The sequence below is a fragment of the Oncorhynchus nerka genome, linkage group LG11, assembly GCF_034236695.1.
Source record: "Oncorhynchus nerka isolate Pitt River linkage group LG11, Oner_Uvic_2.0, whole genome shotgun sequence".
Lineage (NCBI taxonomy): Eukaryota > Metazoa > Chordata > Actinopteri > Salmoniformes > Salmonidae > Oncorhynchus > Oncorhynchus nerka.
The window spans coordinates 51869729-51889396 of NC_088406.1; the positions used below are offsets into that span (position 1 = coordinate 51869729).

At 46.9% G+C, this 19668-nt stretch overlaps 1 protein-coding gene across 1 annotated transcript in view; it reads left to right on the plus strand.

Moving 5' to 3' along the window:
* The window catches only part of kmt2a (lysine (K)-specific methyltransferase 2A), a 48100-nt gene that overhangs the window by 12314 nt on the left and 16118 nt on the right, over positions 1–19668 (plus strand). Inside the window, 16 exon segments of the mRNA XM_029673185.2 lie at positions 905–4263; positions 5093–5270; positions 5513–5747; positions 5888–5952; positions 6037–6501; positions 6504–6596; positions 6817–6896; positions 8485–8727; positions 9139–9285; positions 9985–10083; positions 10319–10439; positions 11593–11706; positions 12060–12244; positions 14270–14443; positions 14791–14901; positions 16535–16608. Coding sequence (XP_029529045.2) covers positions 905–4263; positions 5093–5270; positions 5513–5747; positions 5888–5952; positions 6037–6501; positions 6504–6596; positions 6817–6896; positions 8485–8727; positions 9139–9285; positions 9985–10083; positions 10319–10439; positions 11593–11706; positions 12060–12244; positions 14270–14443; positions 14791–14901; positions 16535–16608 — 5743 coding nt within the window.

Genomic DNA, 19668 nt, shown 5'->3' on the forward strand with positions numbered 1-19668 from the left:
AGGTAGCGGTCTCCTCGCATCCGCCAAACCCAGATGGTGAAGTGTGACTCATCACTCCAGAGAACGCATTTCCAGTGCTCCAGAGTGCAATGGCGGCGATACTTTACACCACTCCAGCCGACGCTTTGCATTTCACATGGTGATCTTAGGCTTGTGTGTGGCTGCTCGGCCATGGAAAACCATTTCATGAAGCTTTCGACGAACAGTTCTTGTGCTGATGCTGAGTGAGTGTTGCAACCGAAGACAGTTGATTTTTGCACGCTTCAGCACTTGGCAGTCCCATTCTGTGAGCTTGTGTGGCCTACCATTTCGTGGCTGAGCCATTGTTGCCGAATCCACTAATTTGAAGCGGTGTCCACATACTTTGTGTATATACAGTGCATTTGGAAAGTATAAAGACCCCTTTACTTTTTCAACATTTTCTTACGTTACAGTTTTATTCTAAAATGTATATATTTTTTAAATCCTTGGGAATTTACACAATACCCCATAATGATGAAGCGAAACGGGTTTTTAGACATTTTTGCACATTTTATTAAAAAAAAACTGAAATACCACATTTACACATGCATTCAGACCCTTTACTCTGTACTTTGAAGCTCCTTTTGGCAGCGACTACATCCTCGTCTTCTTGGGTATGACACTACAAGTTTGGCACACCTGTATTTTGGGAGTTTCTCCCATTCTTCTCTGCAGATCCTCTCAAGCTCTGTCAGGTTGAATAGAGAAAGTCGCTGAGCAGAACTTCCTTTTAATGCCCAAGATATTGGAATGAGATGTTTGACAAGTAGGTGTCCACATACTTTTAGTCGTGTGTGTATATATATATATACAATCTCTCTCAAAAGTAGTAGAAGTAGCCCCACTTATTTGAAACCCATTATTTTTGTTTGTTTTGTACCAGTTACTCCCACGCAGGAGAAGAAGCCCAGAGGCCGACCCCCGCGGGCCCTGACTGCACAGAAAGGGCCCGCAGGCGCCGGCCCTTCCCCCTCGCCTTCCTCGGGGAAACCCGAGGGCCAGGAGTGGCCTGTGGAGAAGGCCAAGCGGCTGCCCGGGAGGCCGCCTGGCTCTGGAGAGAAGAGGAGAGGCCGTCCTCCGGCCTCTGGCACCCAGAGAAGTTTGCAGGCCGGCAGCCATACAGACAATGACAGCAGGCAGGTGGGGCAGGAGCACAGCTCCACAACTACACACCGCAAGGACGAGGAGAGGAAAGCCACAAAGAGAACGCCCCTGGGCTCCGTGCAGCAGCACGACACAGAGGCCAAAGCGAGCCGCGAATCCAAGGTGACCAAACTGAAGCGGCTGCGGGAGGTCAAACTGAGCCCACTCAAGGCCATCGCCAGGAAGTGTGTGCCGGTGCCCGGTGTGCCCCGGCGCAGACGAGGACGGCCTCCATCTGCCGAACGCCTCAAAGCCGAGGCTGCTGCTGCCCAGGCCTCTTGTTCAGAGGAAACCAAACAAAAGTCCTTCAGCGTCCGCCGGGACAGAGATACGGACCCCCACACTCCTCAACAGCAGTCTAAGCTCAGGGCGTCCCACTTTGCTGAGGAGGACGACAGCCCCGATGTCCACAGCTCCTCAAGCTCGCTCCCCTCATCCTCTCCCTCCAAGCTGGGCAGGCCACTGAACCTGAGAACCAGCCCCCGCCACATCAAGCCCGTGCGCATCGTTCCCCCCTCCAAACGCACTGACGCCGCAATCGCCAAGCAGCTGCTGCAGCGCGCCAAGAAAGGTGCGCAGAAAAAAAAACTGTTAGAGAAGGAGGTGGTTGCCATAGGAGGCCAAGGGGCAGCAGCCATGGAGGCAGGCATCCGGAGGAGGAGGAGAACGCAGCTGAAGAACATCAGGCAGTTCATCATGCCCGTGGTGAGCACTGTCTCGCTGCGCATCATTAAAACCCCAAAGCGCTTCATCGAGGACGAAGGCAGCTTCGGCGCCTCTCACCCCCACATGAAGATGGCACGGTTAGATGCAGTTCCGCCCCCCGTCGCTGTCCCCCGTCCCGCTTCGGCGGCCTCCCCCATGCGTGCGTCTACAGCTGCAGTCACCGCCGCCGCTGCTAAAGCTGTGACCGCAGCTCCGGTCGACACCATCCCTCCCCCGCCTCCCACTGTCACACCCAGCAGGGCCACGGCGGCCAGCCTGCTCAACAACAGCTGCAACAACAGCACCAGCAATGGGCGCTTCAGCAGTAGTGTCGCCTCGTGTGGCTCCAGCGCGGTGTCGCTGCACTCCTCCCAGCTCTCGTCGGGTGAGTCGTCCCGATCCAGCAGCCCCAGTCTGGACGACTCGTCGTGCGACTCCCAGGCTTCGGAGGGCACTCAGGCCCTGTCCGAGCCTGATGATGAGCATGACGACGAGCGAGACCACTCCCCATCCTCCCAGGGAGAGAGGGAGGGGGACATGCTGCACTCCTCCAGGCATCCGTCAGAGCCCGAGCCGGAGCAGCGTGTTCTGATTGAGCGGGGCCGGAGAGGCCGCAGAGGGCAGGGTGTGGGCAGGGGCAGCCTTGGGGCGAGGGGAAGAGGCAGCCTGGTCACCGCAGGGAAGAAGGCTATCATCAGCCCGGCCACGGGAGTTTTGATGTCCAACTCTCAACAAGCCGCCTCCGCCGCCTCCTCGTCTTCGTCCCCCCCGCCCCCCCCTCTCCTTAGCTCCCCGCAGCAGGCCCAGTCAGGCTCCAACACAGCGGAGCACCACTCCCACTCCCCTTGGATCCTGCCCCACCCGTTTCTCCAGGGCCAGTCATTGGTGCTCTCCAGCCTGCAGGACAAGCGCAGGTCCATCCTGAGAGAGCCCACCTTCCGCTGGACATCTCGGTCTCGCACCGATCAGCAGTACTTCTCCTCCGCTAAGTATGCCAAGGAGGGCCTTATCCGCAAGCCTATCTTCGACAACTTCCGCCCTCCACCTCTCACGGCTCAAGACGTGGGTCTAATGCCCCATGGCGCTGGTACCGGGGCGGTTGCTTCAGCGGGTTACCCTGCGCCGGGTGGTGGGACTGGGGCGGGCACCCGTCTGTTCTCTCCACTACATCACCACCACCACCACCAGCAGCAGCACCCCTCCTCCCGCTTCGAGTCGCCACTCCAGAAGCGCAGCCCCCTGCTGCGCGCCCCGCGCTTCACTCCCAGCGAGGCGCACTCGCGCATCTTTGAGTCGGTCACCCTGCAGTCGTCATCAGGGAGCAGCCCGGGATCGCTGTCTCCCCTCCAGTCCTCCCCCAAGTCTGGCCGGTCGGTGAGACGCAAGAAGAGGACGACCCCGGGACCCCTGCGAGGTCAACCCCGGTCCCCCTCACACTCCATGACCACGAGGAGCAGCCAGCCAGGGGCCCCGCCCGGAAAAGGTCCCTCTGAACTGTCTGTGCTGACAGGCTCCATCTCCACTGGTGCCAGCAGCACCAGTAATTCCCTCGGCTCTCTGCCCACTAGTGCCTTAACGCCTGCTGCTTTCAGCACCTTCTCACCGGGCCCCCTGGGCCACTCCACACACGGACCTTCCTCCTCCGAAGGACATAGAGCAGCTGGGAGCCTTGGTGGTGTGGGTGGCAACTCCGCTTCTTGCTCCTCTTCCCAACTCTTCTCTCTCTTCACTTCCAGCCCCCAGGAGACGGGCCGCGGTGCTGGGAAAGGGGGGAGAGAGAGGAGCGCCTCGGCTTCCCGGGACTCTGCTCCTGTCAAGGAGAAGGAAAGGGAGACCGAGAAAAGCAGAGAGCGTGAGAAAGAGAACAAAAGGGAGGGCAGGAAAGATTGGGAGAGGAGAGGCAAGGCGTCCACTCCAGACGCCTCTCCCAATAGGACACCCAGCCTGTTTGCCGGGGAGGGGCGGGAAGGGGAGGAGTCTCTGACGTCCCTCGCTCCTAAAAAGACACCTGGGAGGAAGAAGTCTGTTCCCGTGGACTCGGGTACAGAGGCATCACCTGTAGAAAGGGCTGCAGTCCACTCCTCTATCCCCCTTATCTTGACCAAGGGCCGCGCCTCCAAAAAGACCCGGCCCTCGGAGAGGGGGCCAGAGGCTGAACTTGGGGAGAAGGAGAAAACAACATGTGTCCCTGCCCAGCAGGCAGGCCTTCCCCCGGGGCAGACTGGCAGCAAGAAGCCCCCGGCGGTCCCATCCTTGGGCTCCATGCTGGCGCACGCCGAGAAGCAGCCTGTGGCCGACAAGCGGGTGGCAGGCCTGCTGAAGAAGGCCAAAGCGCAGTTGTTCAAAATCGAGAAGAGCAAGTCGCTGAAATCCCCAGACCATCCTAAAGTTCAGGTTAGTTCCCCTCTTCCTCCCCCGCAGCCTCTTCTCCGCTGACTAGGGCTATTTCTGTTGGTTTACTTTAACACGGAAAGGGTTTTGATACGTTTCATTGCCATCTCCTCACAACCACAATGAAATCATTTGACATGATTCTGAGAATGTTTGCTGCCATCAATAGCACTGTGAGTGTTTTGAACACAGACTGAAACTTGATAGCAGGAATGTCCCTGAAAGGGGTTTATTCAAGGGGAATTCTGCCAAACCACGTTGTACATTATGCATTATGCAGACAGACGTGCACAAATATATTCTCCTTTAGAAAAAGGAGGTGTATGTATTTAAGAGGACTGTCGTCAACTGGTAAGAGAGCCTTGAGAATGATGGTTTACAGATTAGGGCTGTCACGAGACCAGTATGGTGATACTTGATTTTTCACCAAAACAAAAAGAACTTGAAGCAGACTGAACTCTGCTTCAAGACTTTGCTGTATGTAAATGATTGTATGGTAGTCTATAGCTTGTCTATAGCTTGGAAAATAAACTAAATGTGACTGCGATAACAGGCTATGTGTCTGCAACATAACTATTTTCCTCAAGAAATGTAAGTCTGCTTCATGCTTTGCTTCCTTTCCACGAATCTGCATAGCTTGTCAATACTGGTATTGGGACAGCCCTATTACAGAATAGCCCCTTTCAGAGACTGATTTAGAGTTAACATAGATTATTTTTAATTGTTTTATTTAATAATCATAATTTAAACACAGACCCAGAATTCGGCCACTTTCTCGAGCCAGTGAAGTGAGTTTTAACTGTGCAGATTTGTTTTGGCTTTACTCCACCAGAGTCATGAGAGCGACTCTTCGGAGACGTCGGTGCGAGGGCCGCGCATCAAGCACGTGTGTCGGCGCGCCGCTGTGGCCCTGGGCCGCAACCGGGCCGTGTTCCCCGACGACATGCCCACTCTCAGTGCCTTGCCGTGGGAGGAGAGGGAGAAGATCCTGTCCTCCATGGGGAATGATGGTGAGATCCATGTTAAACGGGCACGTCTCCTTTTGAATATTTGTAATGAAGTATGACCCGCTCGCATAATCAAATGCTCCTCCGACAAATCAATGAAGTTGTGGCGTTTGATGATAAGGGCCGTATCTCATTCTGTTTCATATGTTCCTGGCCTGGCACTCCATTACAAGAGTGATTATCTGTTTCCACTTGGGACCTTTTTTTGATCCGTCACCATATTATGCTGTGAATGCTCCCCCCAGACAAATCTTCAGTGGCGGGCTCGGAGGAGGCGGAGCCCCAGTCCCCTCCCATCAAGCCGGTGATGAGGCACACCAAGATCATCCAGGAGGGAGGGGCGGCGCCGAGGAAAGGGCGGCGGTCGCGACGCTGCAGGCAGTGTCCCGGCTGCCAGGTCCCCGACGACTGCGGGGTCTGCACCAACTGCCTGGACAAGCCCAAGTTCGGGGGCCGCAATATCAAGAAGCAGTGTTGCAAGTGAGTATGAGAAATTGAGAATCCTGTTATGTTGACTTGAGTTGAGCGATTATCCCAGTCTCACTCATTTCACGCCACAATGTTTGACTGATGTGACTGACTGTAATGTGACTGACTGTAATGCTTGTATGTTGTCGCAGGGTCCGAAAGTGTCAGAACTTGCAGTGGATGCCTTCCAAGATTTTTCTCAAGAAGCAAGTGAAAGGTCTGTGTCTGCATAAAGCCACATTGTCTTTGTCATTCACAGTTCTCAGTGTAATTGATGGGATTGTATCATTTTTATTTTTAGGCAAAAAATACAAGAAGAAGAACAAACTGTCTGAAAAAAAGGAGGCTTTACACCCCGTCAAGGGCCCAACAAGCACTGAGCCCAGTCTCAAACAGGTCCCGCCCCCTTTGAAGGAAGAGCCCCCTCGCAAAAAGAGTGTAACTCCTCCCCCGAAGCCAGGTGAGGAGAAGCAAAAACAGTCACCGCCACAGTTGCAGTCCCCCCCAGCCGACAACCCTACCCCCCCAAACGACCAGGCCCCCAGCTGCACCACCGCCCCTGGGCAAGACCAGAAACATCCTGCACCGGCACCCACGGGTGCTGCTAGTAGGAAGGAACGAAAGCACCAGCAGCCCACCCCTCCGTCCTCCCCTTCCTCCTTCTCTTCCTCATCGTCCTCCTCACTCCAGAGCTCCCCCTCCCCACCAACACCCCAGCCTCAGCAGCCACCACAGCAGCATCAGAGGCCACAGCCCACCCAGGGGACTGCAAAAAGGAGGGTGCAGCTTCCAAGTCTCCGCCCACAGAAACCAAGAGGAAGCCCCAGCAGCAGAGCTTAGCCACGCCCATCACAGACACTGGTAGGAGGAGCCATAGCATGAAATCTCCAATTGTAATGGTTATGATGACCCCTTTCTGAGATGGCTAGAATATAGCCGTTTTCCCTTGCACGTTAGTATATCCAACTGTTAACGCTAATAAATAATATAATTAAGTTTCTCTGATGCGGTCTAAAGCACTGATTTGCTCTAAATGGGATAGTAGCTAACGTTGGTACTCTTACAACCTGTGTCCCCTCAGCACCCGAAGGGAAACAAATGAAGAAACCGGCATCTCGCTCTGTCCCACCACCACCTAAACCCACCAAACCAAAAGAGAAGGTATGTTCTGCACTAGGGCTGTTGCTGTGACTGTCTTACCACCACACCGGCAGTCATGAGTCATGACCGCAGTAAAATTCCATGTGACCCCTGAGTCACGGTAATCTCCTCTTATGCACTCAGGACTTGCGTTGGTAGTACCTAACTTGCTAACAACCATCAGGTCGCTAATGGCCTGATACTCAGGGCTCTATTGTCCATCTAACCACTCTGACATCAATGCAAATGCAATCAAAAATCACAAACACTTATCATCAAAACAGTATCATGCTTTTAAAACTCATCTCACTGGGGATGATTCATTTGAAGGATGAAGTTCAACAGCCGATTGAAACTGAGTGAAAAACACACACACACACACACACACAGTACCGGTTAAAAGTTTGGACACAACTGCTCATTCTTCTTTATTTTTACTATTTTCTACATTGTAGAAGAATAATATTGAAGATTTCAAAACTATGAAATAGCACATATGGAATCATGTAGTAACCAAAAAAGTGTTTAAATATATTTTGATTTGTTTAACTTTTTTTTGGGGGGGGTTACTAACTGCAGAATGCTGTGGTAGCCATGCTGGTTAAGTGTGCCTTGAATTCTAAATAAATCGCTGACAGTGTCATCAGCAAAGCCCCCCCGACACCATCATACCACCACCTCCAAAAATCTCAAATTTGGACCCCAGACCAAAGGACATATTCCACCGGTCTAATGTCCGTTGCTCGTGTTTCTTGGCCCAAGCAAGTCTCTTCTTATTGGTGTCCTTTAGTAGTGGTTTCTTTGCAGCAATTCGACCATGAAGGCCTGCTTCACATAGCCTCCTCTGAACCGTTAATCTATTCGAGTGCATACGAATGACATGTGATCACTTGACGAGAACAGCGCCTGCGACCTATCCTTCAACTAAAGGTGCCAGATAACTCTAAATCTAGCATATAGGACCTGGTTTTTAAGTGATCACTTTTACGCTCAACATAGGCACTTCATATGCACACTTGCCCTAGAATGGGAAAAATGTCTTATTTATTCAGTTATTCTTCTTACTATGCGATAAAATAATGGCACGGGACATATAAGCATATCTTGTCTGCTAAATGAGCAAGCCTACATCCTATGGTATGGTGCGTAGCCAGAAAACATACAGTAGGCCAACTCATCTTCTGAAATGCATTTTCTTCATATCATAATGGTTCTTTAGACCTGCCTAAAAAATAAATATGGATTTATTGTCATGGTGTACATTTTTAAATACATTTATTAGAATTTCTTCAATGTTGATGTTCCAAAGATGTGCATCAGCTGCTTGTATGTGGCGTGGAGGCCTGGAAATGTTAGATGTGTTTCTGGTAACGGTCAGTTACCGTGAGACCGGCAGTCTTTTGCATGACAAGAACCGGCTGACCAAATTCAATGACCGCCACAGCCCTATTCTGCAGTTCCCTTTATGACATGACGTTTTTTGTAAGGCGTTGTCAAAGGCAAATAAATGTCCATCTTTGGATGGATTAAGTGATATACAATTATATTCCATAAGTCCCATGCATGCCACTTGGCCTTCATCCCTGACCCCTCTCCTCTACCTCCCCAGCAGCAGAAGCCGTTGGCCAACAAACCTGAGAGCAGTACTTTAAACTTGCTGAGCACTCCCTCGACCGGGGGCACCGCCAAGCAGAAAGTGCCCTGCGACGGAGTGCACAGAATCAGAGTGGATTTTAAGAAGGACCATGACGTGGAAAACGTGTGGGCCACAGGCGGCCTCGGCCTCCTCACCTCCGTGCCAATCACCCCGCGGGTCGTCTGCTTCCTCTGTGCCAGCAGTGGCAACGTCGAGGTGAGTCACGGGTGCCTCTTGCAAGCTCTCTCTCGCTCGCTCTACCAAGGTGAGGACCTGCTGGCCTCACTCTCAAAATGAGGGAAAAGGAGCGCTTATAACTAACTTCTAGTTAGTTATAAGCAGTGGTGCCCGGTGAGGGTATTGATAATCATACCGTTGGAATATCTAAATACCCTAGTATAGTATACAGCAACAAACACTCAGATGGCACAATAGGCCACATGGTTTAGACCAATAGTGGTGGTCTTCAGGCAGTTCAAAGTGTCTGAAATAATGCCTCTCTCACACACAGCCTTTTTATATCCACACGTCCCACTTTAGTACCCATTTTTATTCATTTGGAACCGACTGAAAACTCCCCAATGACTGTGTACTGCACCGACACACCTCCCTCTCCTTCTCCTCCAGTTTGTCTTCTGCCAGGTGTGCTGCGAGCCCTTCCATCTCTTCTGCTTGGGGGAGACCGAGCGCCCTCTGGAGGAGCAGTGGGAGAACTGGTGTTGCCGCCGCTGTCGCTTCTGCCACACCTGTGGCCTCCAGCACCAGAAGACTAAAGTAAGGCTCTCCCTTTCGAATGATTTGAGTGAGTAACAAAGGCTATTTAGCGGTTTGAGATTGCATATTTGTTTGTGGTCATTTTCTAGGAAGTAGATCAGCAGCGTCAGTCGACGTGTCTTCTCCTGCTTGTGGAAAGAAACTCATGAATGTTAATTCACGAAGCTAAAGCGAAACAACAAATTCTTTTGAAATCTCATAATGACACGCCCTCATCTTCCTGAGTTATTAGATTGGGATGGGGATTTTCCAATATCCCACGGGGACTTTTCAGAAAATATTCATTACAGAGCCAGTTACTTAATCATGCTGTTTACTCCTCTTTGTCATTCTAATCAGGGTTTTGAGCCAGACAAATAAAGTATGTGTCCCAAATTGTTCCCTTTTTAGTGCACTACTTTTGACCAGACCAGGTCAAAACGGAGTGCTCTAAATGTTGAATAAGATGTCATTTAGGACACGTACCTTAACAATATCATGATGAAGGCCTTTCGGTATGCACTATTGGGAGGAAAACTTCCCACCCCTTGTCTAGCCTTGCTATATCATTATCCCTGTAATGTCTGGCTCTATTCAATGTCTTCCACAAAGAGGTAGAGAGATTTACATTTCAAGCTTCAATGTTTGTCTAATTACAAAGTGAGGCAAGATTGGCAGCTAGGTTGCTAACTTGCTTCTCTCCACCTCTTCTTCCCCAAGCAGCAACTTCTGGAGTGTGAGACGTGCCGAAACAGCTATCACCCCGAGTGCCTGGGACCCAACCATCCCACCAGACCCACCAAGAAGAAACGAGTCTGGGTATGCATCACGCCATTCTTCTCCTGCTCCCTCATCCAAGCAGTACAATTCGGTTTTTGTTAGTGTATATCTGGCCAGCAGACCCAAAGGTTAGGAGGGCTAGGCATATAGATTGAAATTGGTGAAGTTTAGGGTAAGGTTTAGACGGTTTAACTGCCTGCCTTTTTGTTTAACCACTAATTGTCATTGAATGAATTTCTCATGAATTCTCCCTCTGTGTCCTCGTTGTGTCCAGATCTGCACCAAGTGTGTTCGCTGTAAGAGTTGCGGGGCCACAAAACCTGGGAAGGCCTGGGACGCCCAGTGGTCACATGACTTCTCCCTATGTCATGACTGTGCCAAACTTTTCGCTAAAGGTGAATCACAAGCAGGACCATAAATAATAATTTTGAATTGGTTACACTGGTGCTCCCAACTTAAAGTTAGGAGCACCACATGGAACCCAGAACCTTTTTTTACACAATTGATAGAGCCTGTATTGGGCTGCTTTTGAGATACTTTTGAAGCACTTTTTTTTTCTTTTTTCCTAGAAATGAATATGTAACACTAAATACATATTTTGTTTATTATAAAAGCTTAAACGTTGATACGAATACCTGTCATTGAAAGTAGTCTTATGTGGAATATTAGGTTTCTACATTGTGTAAAATAAGTCTTCCTATTGTGACGCATTACGTTGAAAATGGTACACTGTCTCTTTAAAACATCAGGTTTGTGATGACAACATGCAAGAGATCTGTCAATCATTGTCGTCCTGAAGAAGCTATCCCTTTTTCTTTCTGTGCCCCCCCCCCCAACCAGGTTGTTAGCCAGTCAATGAGGTAACATGACTGAGCAAAGTGTAAACAAATGGTTAACCACGTCCACCCGTGACTACTTTTAGAACTGCCCAAGACATAGTTTATGAATGTGTAATGCGGTCTCGGCGAGCTGCGACAGGAACGTAAAAATGTTGCACCATTTAATATGGGTCAGCTCTTGACCTGGTTGGGCTTAGAGGCAAGCCGTTTTCGTAGTAGTGGTGCAACCAGGACGCTAACGAATGTGCACTCGCTAGTTTCTCTAGGGCACTTGAAAACAACGATACATCGAAGCTCTGTCATTACAATAACTATTTTTCTGGGAGATAAGTCACACAGTACTCCCCAAATAAAACTCATGGTCGCACAGCAAAACATTTTTGTCACAAATGCGACCAAATTGAGACCTCTGGTCTCAAGTAATGTAGAAGGATGTAGCTCTACAGTACTCTGGCTATTGCCTCACTGTCTACATCTCTAATTGACCAAGGAAAATGTCAAAAGCATTCATTAGGAGGGACACCGACATATAAAATGTTTTGCTACAGAAAACAATGTTTCTAGTCGGCAAAGTCCAGGTAGTCCCTCCTGGTTTCAATCAGTTTTGTCCCTAAAGAACACGACCCTGGCATCTGTCTCCTCAGTACTATGAGTAGGGTTTGGGGAGAGAGATTATTTTTTCTATGACCCAACGACTTGTGTTTTCCAGGTAACTTCTGCCCCCTTTGCGATAAGTGCTATGACGACGACGACTACGACAGCAAGATGATGCAGTGTGGGAGGTGCGACCACTGGGTCCACTCCAAGTGTGAGAACCTCACAGGTTAGTGGGCGCTCTTGTTTCACAACTCGACTCCCTGGAAACAATGCCATCTTTCAGTCTGTCTGTTTTTCATCACCTCTCCTGTTATGTGATACAGATTTGAACTCGGCACTGTTCTCTCATTTGGCTGCTATATGTTCACTACTTAGGGGTATTATATTTAAATGTGTTGATATCAATTTCAACTTCTGTTGATATACCCAAAAACACTTGTAAAATGCCTTTCCGCAGTCATATACTCTGCATGAATCTGTTGTCAACACTTTTTGATACTGAGAATTGACCGATAACCAACCGATAAATGAGTGTAAAAAGTCAACCTCCCTCTCTGCTACCTTGCCTCCCACGACCAGACGAGATGTACGAGCTGCTGTCCAATCTGCCAGAGAGTGTGGCCTACACCTGCACCAGCTGTACGAAGCGCCAGCCGGCCGAGTGGAGGACGGCCCTGGAGAAGGAGCTGCAGGGCCTGGTGCGCCGGGTCCTCACCGCGCTGCTCAACTCCCGCACCTCCACGCACCTGCTCCGCTACAGACAGGTGAGGAGAGAAGGGGATATCAGGTTGCATGTTTAGGGCCAGGAGTTTTTCCTGACCGTCTAACTTCGCCAGGGCAAAGACTTAAAGCTCTGGTTATGGGGTGTAACCTGGCCAAGTTTTTCCTGCTCATGTGACAGGGGTCAGGAAAAACTCTGGGGACTGGAATGTCGGCTATAACTAGGGCCTAGAGTTTGTCCTGGTTTGGTCGCATGACCAGGGAAAAACACCTGGCCCAACAGATTAAACAGTGGCAAAAAGTATGTCAACCCTTTGGAATTACTTGGACTTCTGCATAAATTGGTCATAACATTTCAGTCACCACAATAGACAAATAGTCTGCTTAAACTATTAACACAAACAATTCTACGTTTTCATGTCTTTATTGAACACACCGTGTAACTTTTCCCAACCAGCACTGTGAATGTTTACACGGTGTGTTCAATAAAGACATGAAAACGTAGAATTGTTTGTGTTTAATAGTTTAAGCAGACTATTTGTCTATTGTGGTGACTGAAATGTTATGACCAATTTATGCAGAAGTCCAAGTAATTCCAAAGGGTTGACATACTTTTCCCAACCAGCACTGTGAATGTTATGTGAACCCTTGGATTTAATAACTGGTTGACCCTCCTTTGGCAGCAATAACCTCAAACAAACGTTTTCTGTAGTTGCAGATCAGACCTACACAACAGTCAGGAGGTATTTTTGACCATTCCTCTTTACAAAACTGCTTCAGTTCAGAAATATTCTTGGGATGTCTGGTGTGAACCTCTCTTGAGGTCATGCCACAGCATCTCAATCGGGTTGAGGTCAGGACTCTGACTGGGCCACTCCAGAAGTTGTATTTTATTCTGTTTTTGATTTACTTCTGTGTTTTGGGTCGTTGTCCTGTTGCATCACCCAACTTCTGTTGAACTTCAATTGGAGGACAGATAGCCTTACATTCTCCTGCAAAATGTCTTGATAAACTTGGGAATTCATTTTTTGTCGATGATGGCAAGCTGAGGCAGCAAAGCAGTCCTAAAACCATGATGCTCCCTCCACCAGTGGAGTTGGGATGAGGTTTTGATGTTGCTGTTCTGTGCCTTTTTCTCCACACATAGTGTTTTCCTTCCTTCCAAACAACTCAACTTTAGTTTAATCTGTCCACAGAATATTTTGCCAGATGCTCTTTTGCGAACTTCAGACGTGCAGTGGCTTCTACCGTGGTGTCCTCCCATGAACACCATTCTTGTATAATGTTTTACATAACATAGATTCGTCAACAGAGATGTTAGCATGTTCCACAGATTTCTGTAAATCTTTAGCTGACACTCTAGGATTCTTCTTAACCTCATTGAGCATTCTGCGCTGTACTCTTGCAGTAATCTTTGCAGGATGGCCACTCCTAGGGAGAGTAGCAACCGTGCTGAACTTTCTCCATTTAAAGACAATTTGTTTTACCGTGGACTGATGAACAGTGAGGCTTTTAGAGATTTTGTAACCCTTTCCAGCTTTATGCAAGTCAACAATTCTTAATCTTAGAGGTCTTCTGAGATCTCGTTTGTTTGTGGCATGGTTCACATCAAGCAATGCTTCTTATTAATTAAACTCAAATATTTTGTAATTTTTTTTATAGGGCAGGGCAGCTCTAACCAACATGTCCAATCTCGGCTCAATGATTGGACTCCAGGTTAGAGGACTCCTGACTCCAATTAGCTTTTGGAGAGGTCATTAGCCTAGGGGTTCACATACTTTTCCCAACCTACACTGTGAATGTTTAAATGATGTAGAATCAATATAGACCAGAAAAATAAAATGTGTGTTTTTAATTTAAGCAGACTATTGTTGTGACTTACAATTTGATCTGATCATCACCCAATTTATGCAGAAATCCAGATCATTCTAAAGGGTTCACATACTTTTGTCTTGCCCCTGACATTTTCTTTCTATGTCTGACGTGTTAGGTGAGCAAATGGAAAAATAGATCAGATGTATTTTGTCATTTGACTGTCCCCACCCCCCCACCCCTCTCGCTCTCTTTAGGCTGTGATGAAGCCGCCTGAGTTGAACCCTGAGACGGAGGAGAGTTTACCCACCCGTCGCTCCCCAGAGGGGCCCGACCCCCCGGTCCTGACCGAGGTCAAGCCCCCCAATGACTCCCCCCTCGACCTGGAGTCGGTGGAGAAGAAGTTGGCCACCGGGCGCTACAAGTCTGTGGTGAGTCTAAAATCACATGCCACTCATGTGATCTCACAACCTGGCACTTTGAAAACACAATCAATCAACTGCCCCGCAAAAGTGGTTTTTATATTTGCAGACTGTTGTCTCGGTCCATTTCAATCCTTTCATCCCATCCGCATCCACCCAGCATTGTGTGAGAACAGGAGCTATGTTTGTATGAGTGCAGAGCCACATTATCCACAGACACCTGAGTAGTGGCATGAATGCTCATCCCCCAGTGAGCTCCCTTCGCTCAGTTCAAATGCAGTTCACTGTCAGAGAGAGGGATGAGATGGAGGGCAGTGTGTCACTCACTCAGTGCGGTGTTTTCTCCTTTCTTTCAGCTTGAGTTCAGTGACGACGTAGTGAAGATCATCCAGATGGCCATCAACTCAGACGGCGGGCAGCCAGAGAACAGGAAAGCCAATAGCATGGTCAAGTCCTTCTTTATCCGGGTGAGGAGAGCTAACAGGAATTGGCCTACAGAGAGCTTGCTCAGCCTCCGCTTCAGTAGTATGCTGAGGAAATATATATAAATGCAACAATTTAAGATTTTACCGAGTTAATTTTTATATTTGTATTTCACTCCCAAGGAAATCATTAAATTGAAATAAATTAATCAAGCCCTAATCTATACATTTCACATAACTGTGAATACAGATATGCATCTGTTGGTCAGAGATACCTTTTTTTATTTTTAAGGTAGGGGCTTGGATCAGAAAACCAGTCAGTATATGGTGTGACCACCATTTGCCTCATGCAGTGCGACACATCTCCTTCACATAGCGTTGATCAGGCTGTTGATTGTGGCACGACAATGGGCCATAGGATATCGCCACGGTATCTCTGTGCATTCAAATTGCCATCGATAAAATGCAATTGTGTTCGTTGTCCGTAGCTTTTGCCTGTCCGTACCATAACCGCACCGCCACCATGGTGCACTCCTGTTCACAACGCTGACATCAGCAAACCGCTCGACCACATGACGCCATACACCTGCTCTGCGGTTGTGAGGCCGGTCGGACGTACTGCCAAATTTTTTAAACGAAGTTTGAGTCAGTAGGGAAACATTCCATTCCATTCTGGCATTCGGCATGCCGATTGCGCACTCCCTCAACTTGAGACATCTGTGGCGTTGTGACACAATTGCACATTTTAGAATGGCCTTTTATTGTCCCCAGCACAAGGTGCACCTGTGTAACGATAATGGCTCTTTAATCAGCTTCTTGATATGCCACACCTGTCAGGTAGATGGATTATCTTCGAAAATGAGATGCTCATTAACAGGGATATAAACAAATTTGTGCACAATTTGAGAGAATTAAGCTTTTTGTGCGTATGGAATATTTCTGCTATCTTTTATTTCAGCTCATGAAATATGGGACCAACACGTTACATGTTGCATTTATATTTTTGTTCAGTATACTAGTATTCACCCTGATTTCAAAAGTAGTGCACTATGTAGGGCGTAAGGTGTCATTTGGGATGAAGCTATAGCTGTTTGCTTTTGTTTCTATTTGAGTCATTTTGGGTTAAGACAGTGGTGCTAAGCTCTTGACACAGTTTAAGTTTATATTCTTAAACTATTAAAAAAATGCCCAGGTCTGAGACTGTGCCTTTTTACATTTTTTATGTATGTTTTTATCTCTATATTAAATCATTTCTGTTTAACAATTAAAGTTCCTTACTGTGTTTTTCAATTAAAATGGTTAAAAAAAAGAAACAAAAATAGCCTCTTAGCAAAGGGCAATTTCTCAAGCAAGAATTTGGCTAGGAATGTCAGTGGTCTGAGTGGGGAAGGGAAAACTGAAAATGAGCTGTTATTGGCAGAGAGTTTTGGAACGCTTATTCGTCTATGAACTAATTTACCGCATGGCGACGTCACCGTGGAAGGCCAAAACTCCATCCCACCAAAACAGGCTGACATTTCAGCTGGTCTTTTCAAACTGCTCTTACACTAAAAGGGCATTTTCATAATTTTCACAGTATTACTACAACCTCATAGTGGAGAAATGTATAGAAAACATGCAACTCAGGTTTTTGACTGCAGTGGGCCTTTAACGTCTGTTTTCCCCGTCTCTGTTGCAGCAAATGGAGCGCGTATTCCCTTGGTTCAAAGTCAAGGAGTCCAGATTCTGGGAAACGCACAAATTCTCCACCAAGTGAGTGTTTATAACAGCAACATATCAATGAGATTACACAAGAGTCTAATAGATCGGTACACATGCTGCCTGTCGCATTAATGATTCATATAGAAATGACACACTGAATTATTGTTACAGTAGATTATGACTCAAGATACATCTTATATCCTAAGTGAACTTAACTTTTCAATGTACTGTCTGATACTCCAATGCGTTGTAGGCCCCTATGTGTCTGTGTAAACACTGACTGACCCACTCGAGGAGCCAAGTCCACCTGAATATTTAGCTCTCTTCTTGCCATAGATCCTGAATTGTGCATGCTCCCACTTCCATTGTGTGAAGGGGGCCAGCCCGTGTCCCCTTTGTCATAACGAGCTTTGAACACTCCTCTGTGGTCGCCCTGCGGTTTCAGCAGCACCGATTTTAGTCCTGCCTTCCAACCCCATTTTGTTGATTTTAAATATTTAAAGTGCGTGTAGCAGCTATTTCTCAATGCCAGAAATGCATATAGTAACTTGGAACACCCCAAGAAGACATTCCCAAATCAAAAACTCATCTTGATTTTTAATTATTTTTTTATAATACTTTTAATATTGTTCTAGAAGTTTGGTTTGAGTTATTTTTCCAAATCGGCTCTAACTACGGAAACAACCCGACAAAGCCTCGCGGTCAGCATTGCACAGTGAGGAATTAAAAAGCCATGCTCACCCTTCATATACTCAGGGGGTAAAAACAATTTAAGAAACAAGTTGTGGCACAGTAGTATGGAGCTAGCTAGCAATTGCATAGGAAGTGTTGCTGCACCCTACCACACAAAGCTTTGCCAGCTTGAATAAACAAGTGCCAGTGTGCCTCTATAGCAACGCATATTAAACACTTTGGAAAAAGTGCGATACATTTGTAAGAATGAGGCGGACAAATTGGGCGTCTACTCGTCAATCTGCGGGGCACAACGATGGAAGGGGGGCTTCAGTGAAGCATTGCTTTTCAAAGTGGATGCTGTCCCGACCAACAACGTGGCTTATAAAGTATTAAAAACAGCCAGCAGAAAGCGCATTATTCAAGGCTTCACCGTGTAAGTGAAAGAGCTAGCTTATTACAACCAACTAATTCCAGCGAGTGGAAGGGGGGAAAAGTAAGGAACTTGTCGGTCAGCCCTGCATTAAAGACCAAAATTGGCTAAAGAAAATGGTGATAAATGAAGTATACTAGTTTAATTTAAGGACCCAAAAATTGACAGCTGCGCCATACAGGTTGCAAAAGAGTTGAAGAGATTTCCGATTTACCGATTCCATGGCATATGGTTTAGGAACTGATACACAAAACAATGCTGGATTCAAAACTTCATTTTTCAATTTGAATTATTATACAAAATTCTTGCAGTAATGACATATGGGGTATAGCCATCCCAGATCAGAACCATTAGGTCCTTTGTTTTGGTACTGTCTGTATGCAGCTTCTTTTTGGTCACAGGTCCAGGAAGAAGAATTGCAATGTTTACCTGGAACTAACTGCAAATAGCCCTGTTGGATCATTTCTTTAAAGTCATTCAATCGACGGATAACACTCTTATCAAAGATGTTTCTTGAATTAACAAAATGTAAAATCTATAAGAATAGAAAGTTTCAGAACTTTTGAAACGGCACAGTTGAAAAAAGGATGGGACTAAAAACAAAACACAGCATAACTATTGTAAACTGTACTGCATCTGTGAAATGTATATAATATGTAGAAGCCTTAGTAGTTGTCCATTAGTTTACTACAATCAGGGGAGGGATCAAATCTAATCCAATGGTATTTCACATGCGCCGAATACAACAGGTGTAGACCTTAGAATGAAATGCTTACGTACAAGCCCTTAACCAACAATGCCGTTTTAAGAAACATTATATTTTTTTTACTTTTAACACTTGAGTAAAATAACAGTAGTGAGGCTATATACCGGGGGTACCTGTACAGAGTCGATGTGCGGCGGCTCACGTTAGTCGAGGTAATTGTAGAGGTCGACCGATTAACCGGAATGGCAAATTTTAATTAGGGCCGATTTCAAGTGTTCATAACAATCAGAAATCTGTGTTTTTGGACACCGATTTGCCCCCAATTTATTTGCACCTTTTTATTTAATCTTTATTTAACTCGGCAAGTCAGTTAAGAACACATTTTTATTTTCAATGACGGCTTGGAACGGTGGGTTAACTGCCTCGTTCAGGGGCAGAACGACAGATTTTCACCTTGTCAGCTCGGGGATTCAATCTGGCAACCTTACAGTTAACTAGTCCAACGCTCTAACCATCTGCCTCCCATTGCACTCCACGAGGAGACTGCCTGTTATGCGAATGCAGTAACCCAAGTTAAGTTGCTAGCTAGCATTAAACTTATCTTATAAAAAATCTATCAATCATAATCACTCGTTAACTACACATGGTTGATGATATTACTAGTTTATCTAGCGTGTCCTGGGTTGCATCTAATCGATGCGGTGCGTATCGTTGCTCCAATGTGTACCTAACCATGAACATCAATGTCTTTCTTAAAATCAATACACCGAAGTATATATTTTTAAACCTGCAAATTTAGCTAAAATAAATCCAGGTTAGCAGGCAATATTAACCAGGTAAAATTGTATCACTTCTCTTGCGTTCATTGCACGCACAGTCTATGCAACAGTTTGGGCTGCCTGGCTCATTGCGAACTAATTTGCCAGAATTTTACGTAATTATAACATTACACAACATTCAATGTCACAGGAATATTTAGACTAATGGATGTCACCCCTTAGATAAAATACGGAACGTTTCCGTATTTCACTGAAAGAATAAACGTCTTGTTTTCGAGATGATAGTTTCCGGATTTGACCATATTAATGACCTAAGGCTCGTATTTCTGTGTTACTATGTTATAACCAAGTCTATGATTTGATAGAGCAGTCTGACTGAGCGGTGGTAGGCAGCAGCAGGCTCGTAAGCATTAATTCAACCAGCACTTTCGTGCGTTTTGCCAGCAGCTCTTCGTTGTGCGTCAAACATTGAGCTGTTTATGACTTCAAGCCTATCAACTCCTGAGATTAGGCTGGTGTAA